A 27,837-nucleotide genomic window follows, 5' to 3' on the forward strand; every position below is an offset into this window, starting at 1 on the left:
TTCAGTTGCTTATCTGTCGGACCATATGCAGCTGGCTGCTGGGCAGACAGGCCAACAGTCTCTACCTGATTTAGTGGGCGTTCAATAGGTCACAGCTCATGTTCTGGCAGTTATGTTCAATGAACATGTCAGAATGTGGGTGGGTAGTAGGCTGGCATGTGTGTAGTTCGGCAGATTAGCCACTCTGACTTCCAACATTTATTGGATGCCAATAACTTTTGTCTAGGCCCAAAGGTGCGTTGGCATTTTTGCTGTGTGTGTGTGTGCTGGTGTGCGTGTGTGAATTTGAATTTATGGTCTCTCTGTCAATAGTCGAAGTACCTGCAATATTTTGCCAATTTACATGCTAGTCGAAAAACAAGTGGCTGCTGCTGCCTTTTGAGAGTGGCAGTTTGTAATGGATTTGCCTGTTTTTTCGGCAACCCATTCTCCATTTTCGCCAGTTTTCCCTTGGTTTGTAAATGCAAATTGAACGTGTTGTGTTTAATTTTGCAGTAATTGGCAACATTGGCAAGCCTTTGACTTGCGGCTCGTTTATTTCTCGTTTGCAGTCTATTTTTCACAATTGGCTGGGCTTCAATTAAATATACCATTTATTTAATCCGTTGCAAATAACTTTTGTGTTTATAAGTGAATTGTTATGCATTTCCTAGAATCGGCTTAAAACATGAGTAGATAATTTAAAGACAACAAAAGAGCAGACATTTTGAGGTTATTTGGTTTATTATTAGGTCTACAGCAATGCATTTATGCGAATATTTAAAGTATTCCATTGAATTGAAAAGGTTTTCTGCATATTTTCTAAATTTTTATTTGCAATACATTTCATGCACTTTTGACACATCAACACTTTTTTAATAATTAATTTTTACTTACATTTTTAAGCGACACTTGTTATTATTTAATTTATAAACATTTAAAATCTTATTTATTAAGCAATAAAGAAACAAATTTCTCATCAAATGCTGTGTTTCGAATTAGCTTTTGAGTATGGCTATCCCATTTTTAGGAACTTTTCCATTTAGTAGGGTAGGGTATAAAAAATGCATCATATTCATATTGATATTAGTAGCGTGCACGCTCCTCGTAGCGTTTGATCAAACTGAAAACGTAGACAAATGGATAGATGGAAAGATTATTTGAAATGGGTACTTGAACCAAATATGTGAATTGTGAACTCATCAGTGCATAAGTTTCAATTTTCAGTGTATTAAACATATGCCCTTACCTGTGTGTGACAATGCAAGAAATGGTAATAATGCTGATTTTCTAGATAATTTTATTTAATTTAAAACATATATTTAATATTTGCATTTAATGGAATTATCTTATAAGCTAAACGTTTATTTCATATTTAAGTGGAGATTAGTTCCAACTAAATTGGAAATTATTGGAGAGCCCTTTAGCTGTGACTCAAATACTAAAAACTCCATAAGTTAATTGTCATCAATTGAAAATGAATTCATAAATTCATTAATTATGGCATATTCAACACTTGAAAGCAACAATAACTAAACATTCATTAATTTATTTCATTTATTTACATTTAAATGCGCCCAACGACGAGCCTCTAATTACAATTATTATAGCTATTGATATTTTGCCACTACACACGTTTACAATTAGCAGGAATTATGTGGAATTGCATATATGTGAATATATATATATATATATGCCATTAAATGCCTATTTAATTGAACATACAATAAAAATATACATATATATATATAGGTAGTTGGGAGTTAAATCTAGCACTAAATGTACCACATCACATAGAGTACTCTCAAATAGGTAAAAGAGTGTGTCGATATAGTAAATGTAAATATATTCAAGTATTTACAGCTATTGCTAAGGAATTTACCTACAACTATTGAGTAAATACTGAGTAATGAGCTCTATATTGGATTGAAGATTCATTGACTCTCCGAAGTCAAACACAAACTTGCCACAATCAAGTTTTCCTGTGTTTCAAACTTTAAGCTCGAGCACGCTGAATACTCTAAGAAGAAATTATATAAGGTGTACAGTCAAATAGTACAGTGGTTGCTCGATAAATGTTTTTTGGGATTTCGGGGTTGTTTTGAATTTCTTAAAGTTAAATAAATTTTTTATATATGTATATATATATTTGTGGATTACAATTTGAACTGATTATTTAAGACATACAAATAATATGTAACTCAATTAAAATACTAATACTAATTGCTTTCGAGCAACCACTGTACAGAGACCTTCAAGTGCTTCCTGTGCAGCTCAGACTTAAAAGTCAATCGATGTCAACATATAAAACAGGTTTTGGTACTTTAGCATTAACCGAACAGTCACAAACTGTTTGAGCTTGGCCAATACCAAGGACCATCTATTTATGTACACGACCCATTTCAGGCTTAGAGTCCTTAGAAATTTACATATAGCCAACTGCCAACTGCCAATTTCAGCTACAGCTACAATTGATGATGAGGATGTGGATGTGGAATGATGATGGGAACGATGGTGGGGGGTGTTGTGATGGTAAACAGTACAACAATTACTGTCAATAAGCATAGCCATTGTGCTTGTTGTGTGTGTGTGTGTGTGTGTGTTTTTGGTGTGCGGATGTGTGTGAGAGACAGAGTGAGAGTGAGAGTGAGAGTGAGATCAGTAGCTTAGAGCTGCTCATCGGCCTGTTGGGTGGCCGAGCCCTCTTCCAGCAGCTCCACAATCAGTGTGCCTCACCTTTTCTCATTGATGATTGAGGCGCGTCCGATGCCGCCCACATTGTGGGCGTGACCATTGCCGCTGCCCGCATGCTGCAACGGCATCGAGTCCTGGCGATGGAAACTGCCTGTTCGTCCGCCAGGCCCTCCCGCTCCACTGCCGTGATTATTGTTCATGTGCAGCGAGGCACGATGGGCGGCCAGGCTGCCAGTAGCACCACCTACTCCACCACCGCCACCCACATAGGTGGAGCGACGCATCGAGGTGACGCTAGTATCCATGACGCCAGTTGCGGTCGAGTGTTGCCGGAGGTGTGGCTGCCGCTTGACGCAAAAGCAGCACAGATAACGGTTGAAATGCTGCCGAAATACGCCGGACACACAATATAGCGCCACCGGATTAACACATGAATTGAGGAAGCTGCAAATTGAATAAGACAAATCCATAAATTTAGCCCCAGTTGCAATATGGCATGCCCAATGCGACTCAGTTGTTAACCTGGCTAATGGTGCTATTGAGCCGACTCGTAAGCCATTTCTCAATCGGAGATTTGTTATGAGCTCGTGGCGCCTTAAATTATACTTTTTACACAATTCAATAGAATGCTGAAGTTGGTTAAGGTTAAGGTTCTTTTTAAATATCAGATATTTTTGAATTTTGATATCGAACAAATTTTGATATGGGAAAAGAGTCAATTTTGGTATTTTCTGATTTGAGACTTTATCACTAAAGCATTTTATGAATTCACATTTTTACATATTTAATGACTGTGTTGGCACAAAGATTTATAGTAGCTGGCTATCTGGCCTTTTGTTGAAAGTAAGAAAGCCCAGTCATAATATATATAATAAATTTCTCCTTTAAACCCTTATCTTGTTCTGTTGTAAACCAATTTCGCTGATTTTTGGGTGGTCTGCCAGTGACTTTGCGATTTGCATTCAAAATATTTATATTTATTCTACGAAATGGTTGGGAGTGCTTGACCCCCTCCTTGCCCCTATTGATTAACATTAAGGGTATCAATGTCAGTAAGCGGCTTAGCCGAATCCTTAACACTATTTTGAAAGCATCAAAAGGCTGAGTTCATAATTTGCCGCGTTTCTTTCGATTTGTTTCAATAAGCTTTTGAATATTTTATGAAAAACAAAAATGTTTATTTGTTTTCTCGGGCAACCCTTTTGGTATTAAAATGCAAATGATTCTCACTGGAACTGTTGACACGCCCTGACACCAAAAATTAAGTTGCCGCAATGCTGACAGATAATTCTATAAATTTTAATGCGCTAAGTAACGATCCCTCCCCTCACCACTCCTCTCCCAGCAACTGACGACGTGAAAGCTGTCAACGAAAATAAATATACGACTGTTTGGCGCCAAAGAGCAAAGAAATTAGTGTTGGAGGGAATAGTGTATATCCTAGGCAAGCCAATGTTTATATACCCTTACAGACTGAATTTGAAATGTGTGTATTTTTTTTGCACTGATGCTGATTGAATCTACCTCAAAGCTGTTGTCTTTGTGATATTACTGCATTGCAATTTGAGGACAGTATTTTTAAGCGGAACCAAAGTCAAAATGAATAAAAATATTTGTTTCTTCAACTAGCTCAAATGCAAATATACTTTGTGAATTCAAATATGCCCCAAACTTTGTCACAAATTTATAATATTTCTCGAAAGGGTATAATTATCCCCTGAAGCACTGCACCGCAAAGTCTAAGGACCAACAACTTTTCATATGTTCCGCAATCTGCCCCTTGATGAGTATGCTTGTGAGCAGGGAATGCAAGGATTGCATGCGCCAGCAAGAATTTAAAACAGTTGTCGCCCAAAGTTATTAAACGAAAGGGATAATGTGTTGTACTTGTAGTCGGTGTTTAGCCTTTAAGCCATTAGCCTTAGCTTACCTTGTGCAAAATCCTACGATGCGAACCACGTGCCAGAAGTCATCGAAATCATCCTCGGCGGTGGGATAGAAATGGTACCACAGCTCGAATACATGATATGGAAAGAAGCAAATAAAGAACACTGTCCGTGACAGGCAATTAGTATGCGATTGAGTGAGCAGGAAATCCAGCACTCCCTCAAGTTCTAGAACAGTACTCACCCACTACAAAGGCGACGACCATGCGTGCCACATGACGACGAGCCCGGGCCTGACTGCGACTCTGAATGCTCAGCTGCTCGCCGGGCATGTCCCGGGCACTGATATGCAGACGCTTGGCCATCATTATGTATAGGACGCCAATGATGGAGAGCGGCACAAAATAATATATCGATGCCTTGGCAACCACCATATATCTGCAAGAGAAGACAACAAACACGGCTTAAGCATAAGCTCATCTACTTGTTGGTCCATTGGAAACGGTTGCTACTTAGTTGCACAGCTTAGTTCATGCGACTAACTTAAGGCTAACTTAGATTTGGTAATTACAGTCATTTAAAGTGCTTTGATTGATTGTGACGCAGTAGCTTAATGCATCACAGCCTGTCGCAGATTTGTCAAATGTCTGTCAAGCACATTTTTTTGGTTTTAATGCTCTGCAAATTTAGTTATTTTGTGGTCTTAACGCCACCTTTGCACAATTGGAAGTGTATCTTTTAAGCCCTTAAATATCTGCCAAACATTTAGTTTAACTAGACAGTATAGAAATCAAAAATATATAAGAAAGATATTGCTGATTATAAAGTAGAAAACAAGAAGCTTTTATTAAATTTAATTATATTTCCCATCCACAACGATATAATTTGCTGCTGCTCTTTAATCTTTAACAATTTTATATTTTATATTATATATTTTTTTCCCTTCAAAATGGGTATAACAAAGTCATGCACTGGCACGTAAGTGGGAAAAGAGTTTACGACTTGTGATAGGTCAAGACTTGGGTTCAGGGTAATCGAGCCTCTCAACACGAGCATCCTTTTTTTTCTTTATTTCTTGGGTATTTTAAATTTGTAACTCTACCTTTTAGCTCGTGTGCGATATCGATCTTAAAGGAGAGTTTCGGGTAATCTGATTTTAAAATTTGAAGAAGGGATCACAATCATCATTAAAAATGCGAAATAAAAATGTGTCCAAAGTATGTCTGCCTGAATCTGTGTGAATAATGTGTATTTAAATGTGAAGCAATTGCATTCGTTCCGTTAATTAAAATGAATTAAGCCCAACGAGAGCCTCAATAACACAAACCAAGTTTGTGTGTAACCAGAGTAAATATATTATATTTATTGATGAAAGCATTGATGTTTATTTGTTGCAGTAATTGATATATTTAATCTGTCGTGCAGCGGATATATTCTTATTTATCTACGCACAGATTGGCTGACAGCTTTTTTATGCAATACTGAATTATCACAGGTTGGTTAACAAACTGACAGCTTTTTTATACAATACTTAATTATCATTATTATTTAAATCTGACTTCAGTTCAGTATTTATGCATTTTTGGTCAATTTTCAAAAATTCAGCACCACAATTGCCAAGCCAACTTATTGATTTATATAATTTAAGAGTGGAACTCATTTAAATGTTGCCTAGGGGAATCATCACATCAATTATAGAATTTAATTTAATGCTGAGTCTCACATTTCATGAAAATGAATTCAGTAATCGGATTTGGGCCCAAATAGCTACACGTCCAAGCCATATTAAACAATTTGTCAGACTATTAAAATGCCTGTAGGCACTAGACATTTACAATAAATCAAGAAACGTGTCACATTTTGATGAGTAATGAAAACTTAGTTGTTATCTTAAATTACATGCTTTTAAGAATTATTTTTTTTATTTATTTTTTTTAATGAGAATTTGTGATCATTTTTTTTATTTTTAATGAGAAAAGTTATATGCCTTGCATAAAAGAATTAGTGACCAGTTGTCTAAAGCTGTGTAAATAACAGCAGAAGGATATGCCAACAGCAACACCTACATCAACACCAGCAACCCAGCCACCAAGTGGCTGTTGGTGTCGGATTATGTGGCAACAGCTGTCGTTGTCCGGCGTGAAAGGATTGTGAACTTGTAGCAACAGGCAAGCAGACACAGGCAGGCTTAAAAGCAAGAGCAGAATTAAATTTAAGTTGCTTATCAGCTGCAGAAATGCGAGGAGCAGCATATGGCCAACAAATATGTATATCCGGTTGAGTGTAAGGAAGACGTCGTTGAGCCAAGGCCTCACTCTGATGAACTGGACAGAAGGGTGTCAGGGTAACAGGATGGTTTCTTAATGAATATAAGCACCTTTAAAGTGACTCCGGGACAGTAATTGGATTCAATTGAGACAGGCTAAACTAGCTAGGATTAGAGACTTTAAGAGTTAGTCATTTAGAACGAAAACGATTCTCAAAACTTAAAAAAAGTAAATAAAATAATTTAAGTTTAAATTTATATAAAGATAGAAGTGTATAAATTATGTACATTGCACAAGTATACAAATATTTTGAGATAATCAAATAGTTACCACATAGAAGGTAGCTATTTTAGTTGTCTTAAATTCAATGTTTTAATGGAAAAGGACATTGGACTGCTGCTTGATTGGGCATTTGTTTTCTTCTTCTTTTTTTTGGGTTGGAGTGTGGACACCCACTTAAAACTAAATAAAAACGAATGAGGCGGACAAAGGCGCAAAATAATGTAACTGAATTGGCATTTTGGCCCATTGGTCAATAACTACTTACTTTGCATAAATCTTGGAGCGAAATGGAGAGCACACTTCAATGGTTATATTGCCCTTGTTCGTGGGCAGCGTATAGCCTTGCAGATCGGATACAACAAACGACGGCATGCCCAGCATTATAGCCAACACCCAGATAATCACCGCCGTAAACACAGTCAGCGGCTTTGTCTGTATTTGTGTTTGTATTTGTGTTTATGTGAGAAAGAAAATTGTTTAAGTATCCGTAAGGGAGTAACGCTCTTAAACTTAAAAGCTCACCTGCAATTTGCGCAGCGGATTCACAATGGCGCAATAACGTTCGCCGGAAAGTGCGGTCAATGTGAAGACGGAGACACCGATGGAAATGTCCTTGAAGAATTCGGATATGCGACACATATTACGCTCAAAGGGCCAACTCTCCTGAGTGTAAACAATTGTTGCCACTGGCACACACACCAAGATGACCAACAAATCAGCCAGCGCCAGCGAGAGTATATAACTGTATAGGGATAATAGAATAGAATACATCAAATCAGTACAAAATAATTGCCAAATAATTATAATATTCAACTTAGAGATACTCTGTTTCCTAATTTTATTCTGATTCATTTAATATTTGTGTATGCTCCAGAAAAAGTAGATTTTTTCTGTCTGTTAACTAATCACAGCCCACATTATTTAATGGTTACAGGGTATAACTGATTATCTGTAAACTCCATTCATGATGTTTTTAAGTCATAATTCAAAAATATTGAAAAATACAGTTTGACATTCCATTTGGTTGATTATGAAAAATACAACCCTTAAGTTGTGTGAAGGAAGAAGTTTATATAAAAGGCGAATTTGTTGAGTTTACACACAGTTAAACGTGTCAAATTTGCTGCATGATTGCACTGGGATTGAAATTGAAATTGTTATCGCTATGGAATTGGGAACGGGTTTGGGTAGCTGGAACGGGTACGGGAACGATAACGGTAACGGTGCTTTTGTTCTGTTCTGTTCCTGTTGCCCGTTGTGCATCCATATGGAAAGCAACCTTCGATTTCAAACGCACTTTTCTTTTGTGCTCTGGGCCATTTTCAAGTATCTGCCTTGAAATGGGTCTGTGCACAAAATCAACATCAATTCCAGCACACTCCTCGAGCGCGATTGTCAGAAATTTACGCTTAAATAGGAGATATTGTGTCTCCTGTCAAATGGTGTCTAGTTTGAATTTTCAGGGCCCGAAACTCGATTGTGTTGCAGTTAAAAAAGGCAAATGCTGCTGCCTTTTCTGTTTATTGCTAAACAAATGGCTTTGGCATTGAGGTGCTTGAACCATATTGAAGATGCCAGACTAAACACATTTAAAGCATAACAATAATCCACAAATTGCTAGTTGTGACAGAGGTCAATTGATGCTTGTCTAGACAGCCCTGCTGGACACACGTGCACAAAGGATCAGCAAGCAAGTTGGGCGAATACTCTAGTCCACTGATTGTGGCTGAATTGAAACGTAGAGATTCCATAGCTACCTGGACAGAAGTCCATCTTTTAGTCAGTCTGTTCAATCTCATTAGTCGCAAATTGTGGAGCACACATATTGACAATTGAGCCAGGCTGACAATTTATGTGTTCTCGCAATAAATATTCTTGTTGTGCAACCTAAAACTTTCTGTCACCGATTGCGTTTGACTGGCATAACTTTTGAATTGAATTTGCATTTGAATGTATTTAAATAATTCAGGAGTCAGAAGAGTCAGAAGGAGACCCGAGCGATACAAAAAGTGCCGCAAGGCTTAACATAGTTCTTAGTTGTAAGTTTTGTACAAGTTGGCAACTTAATAAACATTTGCATATGCCCAAATCGAAAAGCGTCGACATCTGTTCCATTCAATACTTAAACACATAGCTACAGCCTACCAATAGTTGGATACTGAATACATTGTGGAAACGAATAAACACAATCCGATTTCCCTGACACGCATTAAGCATACGCCATGTGGCATTGTCAGCCGTTAAGAATATTTTCTTTTTTCCGTGTCTCTGACAACTGCTTAAATGGGCCTGGTCTTGCCATCAATTGGCAAGAATTTAAATGTCTTAAAGCGCCAAGCAAGTAACGGCAAGCATTTGCTTATAACTTATTTACTTGACATTAGTTTTAAAATTTTTTTTTTAATCACGCAGCATTGTGCTTTAAAATGTTTCTTTTAAATCACTTTTAACTTATGGCATCAATTGAACTCCCAGTTTTATCTTTAATTTGAAATGCTGCTTAGTATTCCTGGGCAAAAGGGCAAGCGCCTTCTGCGCTGAATACGAAAAGTTAAGAAACATTCGTTTAGAACTTTTTAATTTGGCCAAGCATGTTGACAGCTGTTTCGACCAAAGCAAAGACAGATCTGACTCGGATACAAGTGGCAATAAAATCAGAAATGCGGCTCATAACTCAGCGCTATGAATGTTGAGTGGCAATTCTGCTATTCTTTTTTTTTTTTGGTTTTTTTGGTTTTTGCTCGTTTTTTTCATTTTTTTTTGTTTGGCTATTTTTGGCACCACACAGCGCTCATTTGGGCCACGAGATATTTATATGAAGTGTCTGCCATGATTATACACATATGGCTTGGCTGCATATATTAGGCTGTTATTTGGGGTAGTCTGGGTATAGCGGCCTGCACCACAGGGTGGATGGTCTGGGCATCACTTACGTGTTGGGTATGTTGCGCATGGAGCGATGCCGAAAGAATATGATAACCAAAGTGCCATTGCCAAGCACGCCCACAATAAAGATGAGCGTATATAGCACGGTCACAATATATGTCTCGGGGCGATCCAAGACTTTCACATACTGCGGATACTCCTCGGCGCTGACATTATGTGGAATTGATGTCGCTGCCGTTGCTCCCGTCGATCCATCCAGCTGACTCGAATTGCTGAGCTGGCTAACATTCATCCCAAGAGCAGCAGCAGCAGCCGCAGCAGCAGCAGCAGCAGCAGAATTTGATTCCATTGGCGCATAGGCCAAACTTGCCGCCAGTGTCTGGCTCATGTCCATTAGCGCCGCGTACATGTTTAAGGATGCGACACACAGAATCCTCTAGTGTCCTGTCTCAGCACCGAGTTCCTGTCTGTGTGTTTCCCTTTTATGTGCTCGCTTGTTGAGGCGACTTCCGTTTCCTTTTTAGGCAACTTTTTGCTGTTGTTCACGCTTTTGCACTCTTATTTTATTTATTTATTTTTGCTGTTTGCCAAGGGGTATTCAGTTTATGGCATTTAGGTTTTTAGCAAAGTCGTTGTTGTTGTCGTTGTTGTTAGTCGTGTTGCTGCCACAGTTGCGTGTTTTATTTTGCACATTTTGTTTCAGCTTGGACCACATTTGTTGTCAATATTGTTATTGCTGTTGTTGTTGTGGTTGTTGCTGTTTGTGGCTTTACTTTGTGACTGTCGACAGTTGTTGTCACTCTGTGGACGAGAGAGAAGAGCAGTGGAATGAGTACTTGTTAAAGTCATTGTTTGTTCTCAGTGATTTAAGCAGCTTTCAATAAAATGGCGAAAAATACTACGTTGCATAACGCACAGTATTTTATTTTTTTGTATATAGCTTAATTAAGTTACTTGTTGCGGTTTGTGTTCGTGCAATTGACAACCCTTCTTCCTTATTTGTTTTTTTATCTGATTATTATTTATTTGAAAATGTAACCCCAAAACATAAAAAAAAAATCGAGAGCAGCCCTTTTTATTATCCAATTTGTAGTGGATAATAAATGCAAGAGTATTAATAAAAAGAAATCGATGAAAACTTGCCATTTATAAACAGCAAAATGTGATCGAATCTGATGTAAAACAAGCTGGGCAAAAGCTAATATTAAATTAAATTAGGGCTCAGTTCTGCTTTTATATTTGAAAACTTTTGGAATAATTTTAAAAATACTTGCTAAGAATTTTAATATATTTGAGTTTGCGTTTGAATTTGGGGTTTCTCTGCTTTCATCTTCTAAGGAAAATTAGTGTATGTTTATCTCTTAAATACCCTTACCAAAAATTTGCATACACAGATACAATTTTAATAGGAAACATCTATCGCTTATGCTAAATGGAACCCAACTCAATCAAAAATAAACTGACCAGGAAATGTGTATATTATATACAATTACTTAGTATTTACATTCGAGAAAGCCAAACGCAGCATACAACAGAAATAAAACCTTTTTTGGATTGGCTTGTGCAATCGAAACGTCAGTTGATTGTGTTTTAGCCATGTCTTCTGTTCAGTTGGTGCAAAGCATTCAATTATTCTTGGTTTGCCATGTATTGTCATTCTTTTCATATTATTTTTCAAGGTCCTGGTGGGATTCGAGCTGCTGTTGCCTGTAAGGGGAGGGAACGGATTCCTTGTAAAACGTACATTGAGAACTAATACAAATTCATTCGGGCAAACATACAAAGACTTTCAAATCGTAATCAGTCGCCTTTATCATACACACAGCAAGCAATCGCAGTCTGTAAAGCATCTGATTCGGGTTTCTTTCTGGGATTCACTTAAGTTGTGTGTGTGTAAGTGATTGTGTGTGTTATGTCGTTTCAATTTCAATTCGATATTGGGTTGTTTAGCAGGCGTTACTTGTTTTGGCCATATTGATTTCCAGGACTACAACCATGTTTACCCTTGTGGTCTACGCCACGTATGCTTGTTATTTATTCAACGCTCTAAATTTGTAGCAGTTTCTTGGCAAATAGCGCAACAATCTTCGCAGCCAATGTATTTATAGGCTTTAGCTTGTCTATAAGCAGCTTAACTATTTTAAAAATACACGCAATTGCAGTGCCCAGTTCTTGTCTTCCTCTCATAGGTGCTCAGGAGCTTCATTGGACGGTCAGGAAACTAGATACCTATTGCATTGGTTTGCCCTAAAATTAAGTATTTATTGGACAGCTTCCTTAAATTATTAAACTATGCATGCAATTTGTGCCCGAACGTAGATAAGAGAGATAGATAGATTGAAAGAGAGAGAGAGAGAGAGAGAGAGAGATAGATAGATTGAAAGAGAGGGTGATAGAGTTAATTTAAAAAAGAAACATATAATTTAAATATTAATGATTTACTTTTGGACTACTTTACTAATCTATGCTTTTCTATGATACTTGTTGCAGTCTATTTTGGGTCAAACCACAAACTAATTCATTGATTAGAAAGCCAAAACTATTATAGGTTTAATTAAATGGCAAGTCTTCCTAATTTATTTTGAAACACCATTGCTGCTTTTAGCCAGCCAAAGCAAATCCAAGTGTTTAACTTAAACGTTTTAGGCTTTACACGTTTGGCCCATAAGGAATTGGCCTCTTAAATTACATCAGAAAAAAGTGAAACACGTGTGCAATGAAATTTTAAACTCCTAAACGAACTTGAAACCGATAAAAAAAAAGAAGAGATTCCTAAACAGTTTGCACCACTTGGGAGTTCATCCCTTATTTTAGTGCTAACTAAAGTCTTAATCTCAACTTATTCGTTCTTACTGTTTTTGGACTGACCCTTGCTCGGAAGGTCTCCGGTCAATCAGTGTGAAAAAACTTTTATATATTTGATAAATAGATTAAACATTTTTGCACCGTCTAGAACATTTAACGCTTGCTTTTGTGGATGCCACAGCTAGAGCAATAAATTACGTTAAATACGTTACAAAGTTTTCAGGTCTTTTGTGTCAAAATTGCAAAATCTTTTTAATAGATTTATAACATTAAACAACAATATGTGCGTGGTCTACACCGAGTTTAAAGTCATGAAAGCGTTTTGTTATTTTATGTGAGTACCACAAAGGTCAACAATGCCAACGATTGAGTTTTCACTCAATTGGCACGGCACTTAAGGGACCCACATGGAACATTTGCGGTTGTCGCATCACAAAGGAGTTCAGGGAGCGTGCACACTGAGAGAATTTAAGGGCAATTAGCTGTGACAACATCGCCATAAGCTTCTGCTGGGTCAGCTGTTGGAACCCATCCAATGCGATTGCTAGTGTTTAATGACAGACCTTTGGGCAATATGCTTGCGAAAGTGTCGACAATCAACACACCAGTGTGTGTTTTATGACTATGTGCTTTAGTGGAAAATTCGAAATGTGACTTCCGGCTAAAGAAAGACACAAACAGAGAGAGAGAGAGAGAGAGAGAGAGAGAGAGAGAGAGCGGGAGAGAGATGAGAGTGAGCTGTATGAAAGAGAAACTTTACAATGTTAATTATTTTTCGCTTTTTGTGGCAACGCGACAGAATACTAAAAGTTTTCAAGCTGCTTCCGCCAATGGCAGCCAGAGTTTTTGTTGGCCGCTTCGTGGCTCCAGGCAATTATACGGCAGGCCCCAAAAACTTGTCAGCGCAAATTCATAAAATACGCCTGTCGATTTTTTGTTTGCGCAATGCCTTACAAAAAAGTTGCCCCGGCACGCCATTTAGAAAAGTTTCTCAAATTAGTTGAGCCCCCTCAATGTCACCAAAAGTTGAATGTCTGTCTGGGCATATCAAAAAGCCTGACTTGCCACACTAATAACAAGCGTCAGGCAGAGGCGACGAAACATGCAGCACTTGAAAAACAAGTTTGAAGAAAATTCCATGATACACATAAATTTTCCAGGGAAAATCAACCACACACAGAAGATTAAGTGGCTGTGACGAAAATGTAACAAGCATATAAGGCAGCTGTCCAAGAAAAGGAAAATACAAAAAATAGCAAAAATAATTTAACTTGTGGGACATGTCCTGCAGCTTAAATGCTCACCGCCCTCTGATCCCAATCAATTTAATTGAATCTTTACACCCCCTGAGGGAAGGGCCAAACATCCCCTTGGTGAACTGTCTATTGCTTTTTAAAAGTTTTGAATAAGTATTTGAATTGAGGTCAAAGTTAAAGTCATTTCTTAGAATCCAGTGATGGACTTTCCACAAATTTGGTTGGAAAATTAAAAATATGTTTTTTGGGCAAAATATAATTTAGTTAATCAAAATAAATGCATATATATATTCAAATATATAAATATATAATATGCAAAAGCGAATTCATCATTTATTTAAAGCAAAAGTCTGCGTTACAGATGATCCACATAAATTCTTTTATTTCTTTATTTTTAAATTAGGCTTTTCTTAAAGATTTCAGCTGGTTCACAACGCTTTTTCAACGCAATTACATTTGTCGGTAGCGAAAGTCTATTAAAATGACGAGGTGGCTGGGTGACTTGTTGCTAGGCGGAGCACCCCGTCGTGCGAGTGACATCCCGTGCTGCAAGCAGCTAAGCACACAGAGGCGGATACAACATATTGTCGAAATGGCGTTGAGAACATGGCAAAAATTCTTTTGAGTATGTGTTAGATAAATCATAAGGCAAACATAATTTAATACACACCCCTGCTGCGAGGTAGATTTTGCAGCTTGTAAGCTGCACGGCAACAGTATCAGCAGCAGTAGCAGCAGCAAGCGTTAGACGTGGCGTATGTGTAATGCGGCGAGCGTGTTAATCATACGCCACGTATGCGCAGCCAAGCCGAATAATAAGCTTCAGCGTCGTTAGCTGTAATAAAGGTTAGCTATGCATTCCACCCCAACCAGAGGGCCATGCCAAACAGTGACTAATGACTCTCTGAGCACATTATGCAGCGAGTTCTAAGCTATTTTAATTAAAGCCCAAAAAAATATTTGTCCATTAATAAAAATACAACAACACAAAAAAAGCGTGGCCAATGCTCATTTCGTATGCGCTGAAATTTTGTCAGTTCCACCACTCCAACTTTCTTTTGACTGAACATTATGCAAATTTCATGAGGTTCCATTTGGGCTTCTGGTTCAGCTCTCTCTCTCTCTCTCTCTCTGTCTCTCTATCTATCTTTCGACACTGTGAACATAAATATTGACAAAGTAGCGCGCCGTTGCCGCCTTGCCTCGCCTCGAGGTCTCCAAGCTAAATCAATGGCTGGCAGCCGACAAGAACTCAGACCGACAGCCAGGCGGGCAAACGGGCAGCCAGGACGCAGGCACAAGAGCCAGATGGGTCATCCATTTCGGGTCATAAAGCATTACGATTCATTTTGATTGAAGATGATTGAAGATGATTGCAAATGGGCAGTATGCCTATGCAGACATGCGAGATTTCTGTTTGCCTTAACTTGGCTTAGCTAAATGCCACCTATACATCTAGATTCTAGATGAGTCTGTAGTCAAAGATCAACTGTCAACTATGACCAAGAAATGAGACTGAAAATATAATTCTAGTTTTTGACTTACTGTCAATTCATTTGAAAAATTACTTTATGTTTGGTATATTGTTACCCATTGCAAGTGCTAGCAAAATTTCAATATGTCGAAGCGGGTGAGCATTATCACGCCAGACGAGCTGGCTGCAGAGGGAGCAGCTACTGCAGAGGCTGTAACTCCTTCATCTAGACGCTCATCAGCGACATCGGTGAGAGCCAAAAATTCGAAGAGTAGCTTGAAAGTTATGCCCAGTGCTGATGTCAAAACAAAGAGTGAAACTAAGCTGAAAAGTGAACACGATACGAATGCGAACACTGAGAGCGCCTTGGTGAAACTGTCCATGACGGATCTGTTCTCGGATGGCTGTGAACGCTATAAGAAGGATTGCTGCTGTTGCCACTGTGTGGCTGTGAGGAAGGCCTTGAGGCAGGCAGCATATCTGCAAACGCCGGAAGGCAAAGAGCGGACGCAGCTGAAGATGCATCTGAAGAGCTTCTTCATGGACATCAATGCAATGACCCACGTACGCCGGACGATCGAGGCGAGGCTGCATGGAAACAAGGAGCCGACACCCTCACCAACCAAGAGTTTTCCCATAACCATAACTGATGTAGAACCGATAGATGAGCATTGCATGTCCATAGATTGGTATCTGCACGATGACTCCATGGTGACGCACTACGAGATCTATGTGGACAATAGGAGGCGAAAGCGCATATTCAATCCCTTGGTGACGAGCACGGTTCTCCTGGACGTGGACATGAAACGCTCGCACAAGATTCGCATGAGGGCGATGCCCAAGAAGTGTGCCAGCTCGAATACCGATCCCATGGATAAACTTGTCCGGGATGTGTGCTGTGGTGGCCTCAATAACATCCTTGATTCCGACTATTTCTGTCAGTGTGCCAACAAATCGAAAATGGAGAAAATCAAGGTGCATTACAAAAGGAACTCGTGCCAGGTGCTGGTCGATTTCTGGAAGGACAGCGAGTTCTTTTACATACCCTCCCTTCTCTCTGTAGATCAATTGTAGGTCCTCAATTTATCACTTTTTGGTAACTCCTAATTCAATTTTTAAATGTAAGTCACAAGTCAAAATTTTACATATTCTAAATTGTATTTAACAAAGTTGAAGCTAATATTGAATGAGGTCGTTCCTAAAGGGACTGATTAACTTGTAACATATTTAAAATACTGCAAATCAGGTTATAATTGCAGCAATTCGAAGTTTCATTTACATACATCGTTAAAATCGGAGAAATCTGAATAAAATAAAAGTTTTTAAGTGCCACTCAAACGTGGAAGCTGCGTGTGTCGAGTGTTGTCTGTCATCCAAAGACAAGACTTTCGCACTTTGAACTCAGCATCTGAATACGGAATACTGATTCTGCTGCACTTACAAAAGAGTAAGCAGGACGAGTGGCTGCGAGAGATAGATAGAAAGAGTGAGTTGGGGAGAGACAACAAGTCATGTGTAGACAACTTCAGCTGTCGGCTTTATTTAAAAATTTATCATAATCTGCATAATGTTTTCTTTACTTTTTTTTTTGTTGGTGAATGGTGCAGAGTGCGCGCTCATTTTATCAGTGGCCAACAGGCATTGGCATTGGCATTAGCATCGGCATCGGCTTTGCCACGGCTATATGGGGAGAGGGGGGCAGTTGATGCTGACGTAGGCGCCTACATTTGGGACTCTCTGACGTGGCGTGATTAATTATTTGGCAAATATTTGAAATGCCCCGAGTGGTTTCCATTACAGCGCAATTGCTTCTGTTCTGTTGATGTCAGTGAAGAGCGTAATGTGAACGCAATGAAAATCTGAGAAATTTTACGCAAATACTTTGGGCACATTTCTACGAAACATACTATATAAATTAATATATAGATATATATATATTTATATATACATTTAATTAAGTTTTGCGCTTTTGGTCAATCTTTTGAAGTACGCGATTGTCCAAATGCCAAAGTGATGTACAGTGGCCGATTTTCTATTTGGTATTTGTTTGTTTGTCTACGATAAACAAGCACCACTTATAGCATAGTACTTCATTTCAATTATTTTGATTATTTTTGAATACCCTCTGAAATACAGTAAGAGAGGTGTTATGAACAAAGAAACAAAGCAGCACTTTCTGGCGATGTCTTTAAAGAAATATAATTTAATGATAAGCAGAAACCATTTATTTTTTTTTATTGTTCTCAATCCTTTAACGAGAGATTTAATCGAACTAATACCAATTATTTTCTTTTGTTTATTGACTTATCAATTATGACGCAGTTGCTTTGATAATCTTGAGCTGCCAAGAGCATAACTTCATGTCGAGCACTGCCTACGCGAACATTCTGCTTATATCTTTTAATGCTTCCCCATTTGAACCACGCGTCGTATGCGCTATTTTTATGGTCACATCCAATTAGTTTTAACGCTCTACAATTTGAAGACCGAGTTTTATGCGCTGCGTGCTGTTTGCAAATATTTTAATTGATTTCATGTGGTTGTTTCGCCTTTTACGCCACGCAATTTTGTGTAAATATTTCACTTATATTACCAGGCCAATGCCCAAATTGTTGTTTATCTCAAAATGTTTATAGCCAAATCGATCACGCAAAGTCCGCTGCCAGCCAACAGGCAGCTGCAATAGTGCGTTAAATTATCCATTTTCGTTGCCAAATCGAAAACAATTTCAACCGCACAAAGTTTAGAGAGCCCATTGAACCTTTTAATGACAAATTTCCAAGCACAGCAAATCGACTGAAAGCCCACACAATACCAAAAAAACCAAAAGGCACACATCAAGTTGGGGACACATAATTGACATTCTTGTCTGTCGGATAGCGACAAAAAAGAAATCTAAGGGCTAACCTGTTGTCCTGACCAAAATAGCTGGCACGTACGAATACAACACCATTTATGGGCATAAACTGGGAATTAATGTGAATACTATATGCAATGCAGCCAAGTGGAAAACTAAGACAAAACCAGCAACATGAAAATAATGTGCAATTTTCAAGCGAAGCGGAAAATATTAAAATTGACTTTTCGATTAAGCTAAAGAAATAATATATTTTAAAAATAATAAATGTCGCGTTGCTTTAAGATTAAAGAGTAATGTGAGCTTTAGTAGATTCGATTTAAATATATTCGATTTAAATATATATTTACAATATTTTTGACACACAAATGTTATTCAATGCTCGAGCATGTTTTCGATTGAGATAAATATGTAATCAATAATGCATATCATGTTTATTAAATAAAACTGAGGTTATCTTTGATATAGGTAAATAGGTAATCAATAATAAATATCCCTAGGTATGCTGTTAATCCGATGTTATTCAGAAGACTTCCGCCCACTTACATGCTGTATTGATGTCCTGTGCCTACATCTAAAATTTATTACACATTGGCTAACTGTGACACATTGTTCTCGCGGGAGCAATGATTTACAGTTTGTTTTACAAGAGTCTCTCAACATTGCCTACGTTTTTTCCACTTCTGGCAATCTGTCAACGTAGCAGACTCTGTGAAAAATCTAACGAATTTCAATTGAAATTTCGCGTGAGTTTTTTTGGCATTGTCGCGTTTGCTTTGGCCTTGCCTGAAAAAAAAAGAATTGGATGAAAAAGAGAAAAGAACAAACAAATGGTGAAATCTAAATGTGATTTTGGAATTGCTGCTGCATTGTTTGTGGCGCAACTTCACTATGTGGGCCCCTGATAACCCACCCGACGCCGCAAGGTTCCCCAGCTGTGTGGCACACAAAATTGATCAGGGATTTGAGGAGTTTTTTTGTTTGTGAAAGAACCTGTGGGAAAAGCAATATGAGAATGCAGGATTTGTTTGGCATTTTTCAGTTCATGTTCGCTAATTGGCAAATTCACAAACAAACTGATGAAAATAAAAAGGGGAATCGGTTGGGAAACAGAGCAAACATATAAAACAGCCACAGGCAGTTCGCGAATTTATTGTCAACATAATTCAGGCTGAATTCAATTTAGCCAGAAAACATTAACAACTTTCGGGGGCACTAAGTAAATTACTGAGAGACGACGAGAGAGCTGTGTTCTGTGCTGAGGCCAACAGTCTCAGTTTCTTGAAGGAAGTTGATTTCCGGACAAGAGGAGAATAATTTGAGCATAATTTTATTATTGACATGGCGGTCAATGTCAATATTTGTCTATTTATTCGCTAAGACATTTTGCTCAACATAAATGGTTGAGGGCAAACCAAGCGAAGATTACTCCATAAATGAGATAAAATATGTTCTATGTCCAGGTCTGCCATTATAAGCCTTATCAAATCATTTGTTTATGCAAATTAAATTCTTTTTTCTTGTGTTTTATTGCATGGCTTAAAGATAAATGTAGCTCACTAAATGAAATCAGAGAGACGAACAAAAAAAAAGAAACCCGAATTCAACAATCACTAAATAAGCTCGAGCTGGGTAATCGCAAAAAATATAACAATAGACACAAAGATACAAAGATACAACATCTTTTTGCTTGCATAAATTCATTTTTGTTTTTGCTCATATCTTTTGCAATTTCAGTGCATTATTTATAGCACTGGTGGTCAGCAAGGGGGCGTTGCGAGCCACTCGACACGCCCACCTCGTTCGGGGCCAATGATTTTATGATAAATGAACCAAGTTAATCATCAACTCGTTGCTGGTTGGTGGTGCAAAAGTGCTCGAAGCAACTTCAATGCAAAAAAATCAAGGGCTATTGTATAGCAGTGCTGGTGGGCGGAAAAAGGGGAAAAGTAAAGAAAATTGTATTGGACAGCATGAAAAAGTTGCTGTGTATTAATGCAGGTGGCAAAAACGATGCTCAACTATTTATGAGAGAGTGGGTGAAGTTGTTATATTGACGTCAATGCATACTGAATGATGTTGTAAAGGTTAAGGCAAAAATGGAGTTTGCTTTTGGGGACCAAAAAGTTTACTATAATTGATGGATATTGTGCTGCCAAGAGATTAATGTTGGGGCAAACGTTAACCCTCACATTTCACTATAAAAATTAACTCCACGATAAATCTTATAAGCACTTCACAATTGACATTAGCCAGCAATTGATAGAACCGACTAGGCCAACTCATTAATCACAGCTAAGCAAACGAAAGCGAAGGAAAACACTGATTTGAGCTACTTCCTTTGACAAGCCGCACACAAAACACACACTAAGCAAAAGACAAAACTCGACAAACTCACGTATCACGAGCTTATGTAAGACCTATCAAATCACCAGGTTGACTCGAAGCAGGGACTAGAATTACGCACGTAGCCCAGGAGAACATTATCCGCGTCAGCAGATTGAGAGACTATAACGCGGTTGCCGGCTCCATTTGCCATGTCGAATGTCATCGATTGACAGGCTGTCAATATGCATAGCAAGCTCTTCATATACGCGACACATTCAGCCACATACTTTGGCATTGGCATTGACTTTGATTTTTGACTTGACTGTGATTACGCAAGAGTCCTTGGTCCTGTTAACGACTCTTTCGCCGTCTGTCAGCTTTCTCGTACGTTTATCATTTACATTTATTTAATTTCCTATTTATGATATATCAATATTGAAAAACTTACGGTTTGACTGACTGACTCTGTGCAAAGCTGGCAGCATGCAAATGTCGAAATGTAATTGAATTTCAATGATTGCTCATTCGAATTAAGCTGATATGACTTTTAATATGTAACTGTAGCCAGCAAAAACCAATAAAACAAAACATATGTTATATGTATAACTATTTATTTGCTTTACATTTCAGATCTACTCTATAATCTATCATCAGACATACCATTGTTAAAACTGAGTAGATTTTCCTTGGAGTGCGATAATCTCATATTAATAAGCAACTTATATAAATAACATGGGAAGCTATTTCGTATTCAAGTTTTTACGCCTCTTCACTAATTATGCAATCAGTTAATAAACGCTTCCCTTTTTGGTCAAAGAGAAAAACGAGCAGTCCTTTAAAAGCTGTTGGCATAATTGAGCAATTTGGGCAACGCCTGAGCCAAAGCCTGAGCATATGCCTCTTATGGTGAATCATTAATAACTGGCGTTCACATTAATCAGTTTAATATGACGAATTAATTTGACGACTTTAAAGAGCCTCTTGAAAATTTGTGTATAATGAAAATTACACACAATAAATGTCGTTTAAGTGAAATGCTGGAAATGGCTTCACAATGAGGAAACAACTCGTGTTCATTAATTTAATAATGGCCAGGCAGAAAATTGAAGAAAAATATGAATGCAAACGTAAATCATTTTGGACAATGGAATGCAAGCAAACAATAAAATGGAAACAGCGAGGAAAAATAACTCAAGTAAAGACATAAAAGAATAATGACATCAAAATGCTTTTCATGGCAGGGCAAACTTTAAAATATGATGGAGTGTGAGATTTACTGGCTCTAAAGATATGTGACTTTTAGTGCCAGAGTACAGCACAATTCCGTAAACCAGCCAAAAGCAGAAAATAAATGTCACAAATGGATTTACAATAAGAAGATTGAGCGAGTCGGCATTAAAAGGCCTAGTTATACATAAATCAGAAGAAAAAAACCTTTAAGTTAACAGCAACCAAACGGAAGAAAACAAAATAACGTAAAAATGTGCGCTTGAAATTGCGCGACTAGAAGTTATCCTGTTTAAAGTACAAACAGATAATAAATAAATGCTTCGCTCTATGATAATTGTCATTATTATAAACATTTTTCAATGCCATTTAAGAGTTCCCCATTACTGATACCAAATACTGATCAAAATAGCCTTACTCTGTCTGGGACAAATGATACCACACCTTAAGTGATTTCCTGTGCACAGGGTATCAAAAACCGGCAAAACAATTTGAAGCAAAGTCGGCGAGCGCATAAATATCAATTTACCCAACCTATCGACAAGTCGAATGTTGCCTCAAATGAAATGCAATATATTATTCAGTCCATATTGTTAAAGACATACAAACAGCGATAAAAACACCTGATAAATACTTGTGCACATAAATGATAGCCATATATATTAAAGAGACGCCTGCCTGCCCGCCTACCTGCCTGTCGACAGTTACACGAGATGTGATGGCACACACATTTGTTGCCAATTAAAATGCGAAACGGGCCCAAACCAAACTCCGGATATTGAGGATGCGACTCTATGGCCCATAAAAATGTCAGCGCAGAAGTTATATCAGTAAACATCCAAGCGAAACTTTTCCATTACTAATTCAATTGATGATTTCAAATAAAACAAAATACAGATAGAAACATAATAATTTGACTGTCACAAAAGTTGCCATGTTAATTTTCTTGGCCTTGGATACACAGGATCTTAAATGGCCAGAGTGAACTCCACCCAAGAGGTGACATGTGGCCAAGTTTTAAGAAAACAATTTAACTTTCGACATTTGCAACACTCTTAAGTTTGTGAATGTGTGCTGTGGCAACACAAAACTTTAATAAGAGTATTCATTTAAGTGCTGATTAAAAATTGCTGAACTGTAAATATTAAACAACAAACGCTTCCTGTTCAAGTTCTAATATAAAAGGGACTTTGCGACACCTGACAGGAAGTTATCTTGGGATGCCAATTATAATTGAACTTCGAGGCTCTCAAGGCATGAAATAATGAGTCTTTTATTTGGTGGTCCGGTGCGGTGAGCAATTGGTTCAAATTTCCGTAAGCAGGGCAGGAATATTGTAATACTTTTAGCAAAGTTCTGCGGTCAGGGTTTTAAATTTTTGATACTTTTTTACTTGCCAATATACTTATACGTATTACTTGCCAATGTTTAAGTATTTGTTTCGTCACAACACCGGTCAGAGTCTGTCCAGATAAATGACAGGCAAAGCCCCAGCACATATAAAGGGTCTCATGATATATACATATCTTCAAAATATTCTAGTCCTTAAAGTAACTTCATCTCTTTCTTATCTTAAAGTAACTTCTAAAAGACGGACTTTTAGTACTTTAATGAGAATCTCCCGTTCCCATAAAATGATGTATCTTATTAAATGGGAAATCCAATAATGGAATTTTACCTGCTGTAGTGCAGAAAAATCGCTTACAAGGATTAGCAGCAAATCTATAAGAAGTTGGCTAAAAGCTTTCAACTAAGAACTTGTATTTACACTCAAAAGATTAAATGCTCAAGTTTACCGTAGAATTTACTTCAAAAAGTTAGAAAAAACGAAAGCGAAATGAAAAAGGCTTACAAGTAGTTATTAAACCAAAAAGTTTGACTCATCCAACAAGTAAGAAACTAAAAGCCCATAAAACAGGTGAAGCAAGCATAACTTTAATTTAAATCTAATGCAAATGATAAATCCCAACAAAATGTTGCGTTCAACCAGCTTTATTCTCCTTAGAAAGCTCGAACAGTCCATTAACTTTAATCGTGTCCGCGCTGCATAAAATTTATAGTGGTAGCAAAAAGGACAGGTCGTCAAAAGCGTCAGCGCAACAGGATGCAAATGAGTCACTGTAAAACGAAAAAAATAAATTTGAATAAACTACTTTACAAAAAGAGAAATATATAAATAAGAAAAGAAGCAACGAAAAAGTTTCAATAAAAAATTTGAAAGTAAAAGTTAAAGCTGAAAAAATGAAAAACAATTTGAAAATGCCATTAGGTGCATTTATCAACATAAAAAACTTTGTATATTTATTGGGCCACATACCCGAATACAGGTATAAACATATTTGTGGGTGGGTTTGGTGCTGGCAGCAGTTTCGATATGGCCACAAAAAAAATAATCAAATGATTGTCAAGCGCACACAAAATGTATATGAGACCCTTTGGGCGAATTATGTATATTGTTACGCATACGCCACGTGCTGCGCTAGCCAATTTTATTAACCGCAGAAAGTTAGGCGTGTGTGGCTGCGAGTGAAACGCGACAGCAGCAAGACAATCAGCCAGGACCACAAATTCCCATATTTGTCTAGGGTTATCGTGTGGAAAATTCAGCGCGACCCTGTTGAAGTTTTGAATACCCTTAGCAGACGTTAACGCAAGGTGTGAAACTATGGGATTATTATATGCAGATTTGATATGCAAAGCATAAGCTGATTTTTACCAATCTGTTGCCTTCTTTTATAGTTAAAAAACAACTTAAAAGCTGTGTGGGGGGAATACAAAAGGTTTGTCATTGAAGAACTTAAGCCTGAAAAGGGGATTCAATCCATCAAATATATATTCTCTCAGAACTGTGATCCTGACTTCAACTCAATTTGCACATTTCTAGTCACTTTTTGTTCACATAAAGTAACTATCATAAAGTGTTACGAAATTTATAACGTTATGAAAATACTTCCCGCAAGGGTATAATAAAGTAAACGATGCTAACTTTTATCATCAAATTGAGCGAATGCTGCAATGCGGCGTATGCGTGATAATTTCCAATGCTTTTTGGGCGCCGCACAAAACAATTATAAAACAAAAGGTACAAAAGCAAAGAATACAACACCCAACAGACAACAGGGGCAACATTAATTAACGAAATTTGACGCTACAAAAAGGGCAGGTAGAATGGAACAAGTTGGATATGGAATGAAGCTGATGATGAGCATGAGGATGAGGATGAGTTGCTGGCTCTAAGCAAAGTTTGTGTTTTGTCAGTGATTGCAAACGCTAATTAGCCACAAATGCTGTTGGTTTTTAACTAGACTGGGTTGTGACTGAACTGCTGAAAGAGTTTACAGAATGATTGGACTGATTGGATTGTCTCACTGCCAAACTGGTGACCATTTGAGGGGCTGACTGGCTGACTGGCTGACTGATTAACCTATGCTAATTTCGGATGGTTCGACAAATCGTTTGTCATTTGGATTCGACCCGAGTCTGATTGAACTGCTGGTAGGCGTGAACTTTGGGGATGGGCGTTGCTTTTGGAACGGACTTTATTGGCAATTTCAATTTGCACCATTCACTCACTTTAATTACACCATTTCAGTTTGCCCCGTTTGCTTATTTCTCATCGTTTTGTTTAGCTGTCATGGTTTCGGCAATTTTAACCATAACTGTAAGCGGTGGCTTCAAACAAAATTATTTGCGGTTTCTCTGTAACTCTGTGTGAGTGTGTGTGTGTGTGTGTGTGTGTGTGTGTGTGTATACGTATGTATGTTATCTCATTTCAAAGAGATGCATGGAATCTCATTTATTTCATTCCATGTACAATAATGGGGTTTGTCCTTTTCCATTTCAGAGATAACGCAAAGAGGAACACAATATTTAATGTGTACTTAAGGTTGAATACAGAATTCCCTAATTGAATTGTGGATGGTCAGGATAGCTACTGCTTAAAGTAGAATTATATTACAAATAATTACTAGATAGCGTAAATATTTATTCATACATTTTGTAAGTTTAAATTGTCTTTCGAATTTTTGGGTGAATTTTTATTGCTTCCATTGTAAATACAATCGCAATAAATCCCACTTTGCCTCAGCTGCACACAGTTTTGTGGCACAGTAAATGAGTAAATGTTTTGCACATGCAATTTGCTTTTCTCATTCATTATTTTGGACAGAAAGTCAGAGAAAAGTTGTTGTCGGAGGGGTTTCCCATAAGTAAACAAATATGAAAATACGAGAATTTTGTAACGTTAAAAATAATTATACGAAATGATAAAAAAAATAACTTTTTCAATTATGTGTGCAAAAAATAAATCGAAATCATGCTCATCGTTATTTTAGAATTCAACTGCTTTTACTGCAGTCAATACCGCATTTCCTTTTAAGCAATTTACATAACACTAATTAATTTAACACGAAAGCTTTTAACATTTGCTGCATTAATGTCAATAATTTCCATCCTTCACATAGTCATACGTGGCGGCATCTAAGCCAGTGTCGACGTGTATGATAATCCAATAAAGCCAGCTTTTTAACTTTTAGCACTCAAACTAAAAGCGGCTAGCGCAAAACCGCAGTGCAAAAATGTGCATTTCTAAAATTTGCAATCATATATAGCAAATGTGTTGAACATGCTAAAAATTGTTGTTTTTGTTTTTATCTCAAAAGGGAACTTTTTGATGTTAAAACTTCTGCATAGAGAGCTATTCAGCTATCAGAAGCGCAGGGGCGTCAGCAATCTATTGTCTGGCTGGCAATGATTTAAGCCAGGCTAGCTAACATGCAAATATTTGCACGTGCATTCCGATAAAAGTTTGGCCAATTGACGTACAAATGTCCCGCTGGCATGAAAAACACTTTTTCAACTTACGGTTCACTCACAAATAACCCGAACAGCTGGCTGCGAATGATGCGGGCGTAAATAAATCAACCGATCAGCTTAGTTCTTTTATTCTCAATTTATTTTATCTATTTTAAACACTTGTCCACATTAGCAGACGTAAACAAACTTGGCACACTTAACAGCGAAAGTCGACCCAAATATTTATTTTTATTTGGCACACGCTAAACAAAACGATTTCCAATTTCTTCTGTTTTTTTTTTTATTTTCTGAATTTTTCAAAATTACTTTTTCAGTTGAACTTGGCGCTCGATGGGCGACCAGCGACCGTTTTGGACGAATCCGTTTGCAGGACTAACTGAGGCAGCCGGCGCCCGAGTGCGCCTAGCCCCAAAAGCATCCACAATGGGCAGAAAAGCGCGCCAAAGATACAATCCACAATAAACACCACAAATAGAAGCCACCACGTGTGCCAGTCCAAAGAGCGCAGACGCTGCTGAAACATATATAGAGGCATGCTCACTTTACGAGGACGCCAGTGTAGCCATAGCCTCTTTGGTGGATTGTGTTTATTTTTAGTTATGGGTGCTGTTTAGACAACTGTTGCTTTTTTTCTGAACAGTTTTCATTCATTATTCTGCGGCCAAGTCGCAGCTGTTTAAATAATTGTCATATATTATTTAGCTGCTCAGCTAATTTTTTTTCAGCCATTTTTTTTCTCCTTTAAATTTCAAGTCATACATGAAAAGGCATTTTTCGTCTAATTCCACTTGAGAGCGTTAAGGAAGTTGGTTTGAGGCACCAAAAGAAAGTGTTTCTGATTTGTCATTAAACGTAGGAGAGGCGAGATTGATCTTAAGAGTCATCGAGCATATATAAGACTTCAAAATAATTGATGTGCCCACGAAACATCTTTAATGACATTGCAATATATTCTAATTAATGTTGTATTCAATTTTTAGCAAGGAGCTGTACATATATATATATATATATAAATGTATATATACTTCCAATGTAGTTTCCACTGAGACTGTTGCCCAAATTCAATAGTTAATCATATATG

The 27,837-nt window shown here is 37.6% G+C and overlaps 2 protein-coding genes across 2 annotated transcripts; one reads left to right on the forward strand and one right to left on the reverse strand.

Annotated features, from left to right (window-relative positions):
• Positions 1–988: 988 nt before the first annotated feature.
• LOC6561333 (neuropeptide CCHamide-2 receptor) lies at positions 989–27,787 on the reverse strand. The gene is made up of 8 exons (XM_001985680.3): positions 26,805–27,787; positions 10,042–10,795; positions 7,631–7,850; positions 7,374–7,540; positions 4,804–4,997; positions 4,604–4,724; positions 2,716–3,117; positions 989–1,102 (listed from the first exon to the last, which is right to left on the reverse strand). Exons 2-8 carry the CDS (start codon positions 10,401–10,403, stop codon positions 1,066–1,068), a joined length of 1,503 nt encoding a protein of 500 aa, XP_001985716.1. The 5' UTR covers positions 10,404–10,795; positions 26,805–27,787; the 3' UTR covers positions 989–1,065.
• LOC6561334 lies at positions 15,649–16,942 on the forward strand. The gene has a single exon (XM_001985681.3). The coding sequence runs from the start codon at positions 15,674–15,676 to the stop codon at positions 16,601–16,603; it is 930 nt and encodes a 309-aa protein (XP_001985717.1). The 5' UTR covers positions 15,649–15,673; the 3' UTR covers positions 16,604–16,942.
• Positions 27,788–27,837: the final 50 nt, after the last annotated feature.

Source organism: Drosophila grimshawi, unplaced genomic scaffold (genome assembly GCF_018153295.1).
Source record: "Drosophila grimshawi isolate 15287-2541.00 unplaced genomic scaffold, ASM1815329v1 contig_1367, whole genome shotgun sequence".
Classification (NCBI taxonomy): Eukaryota; Metazoa; Arthropoda; class Insecta; order Diptera; family Drosophilidae; genus Drosophila; species Drosophila grimshawi.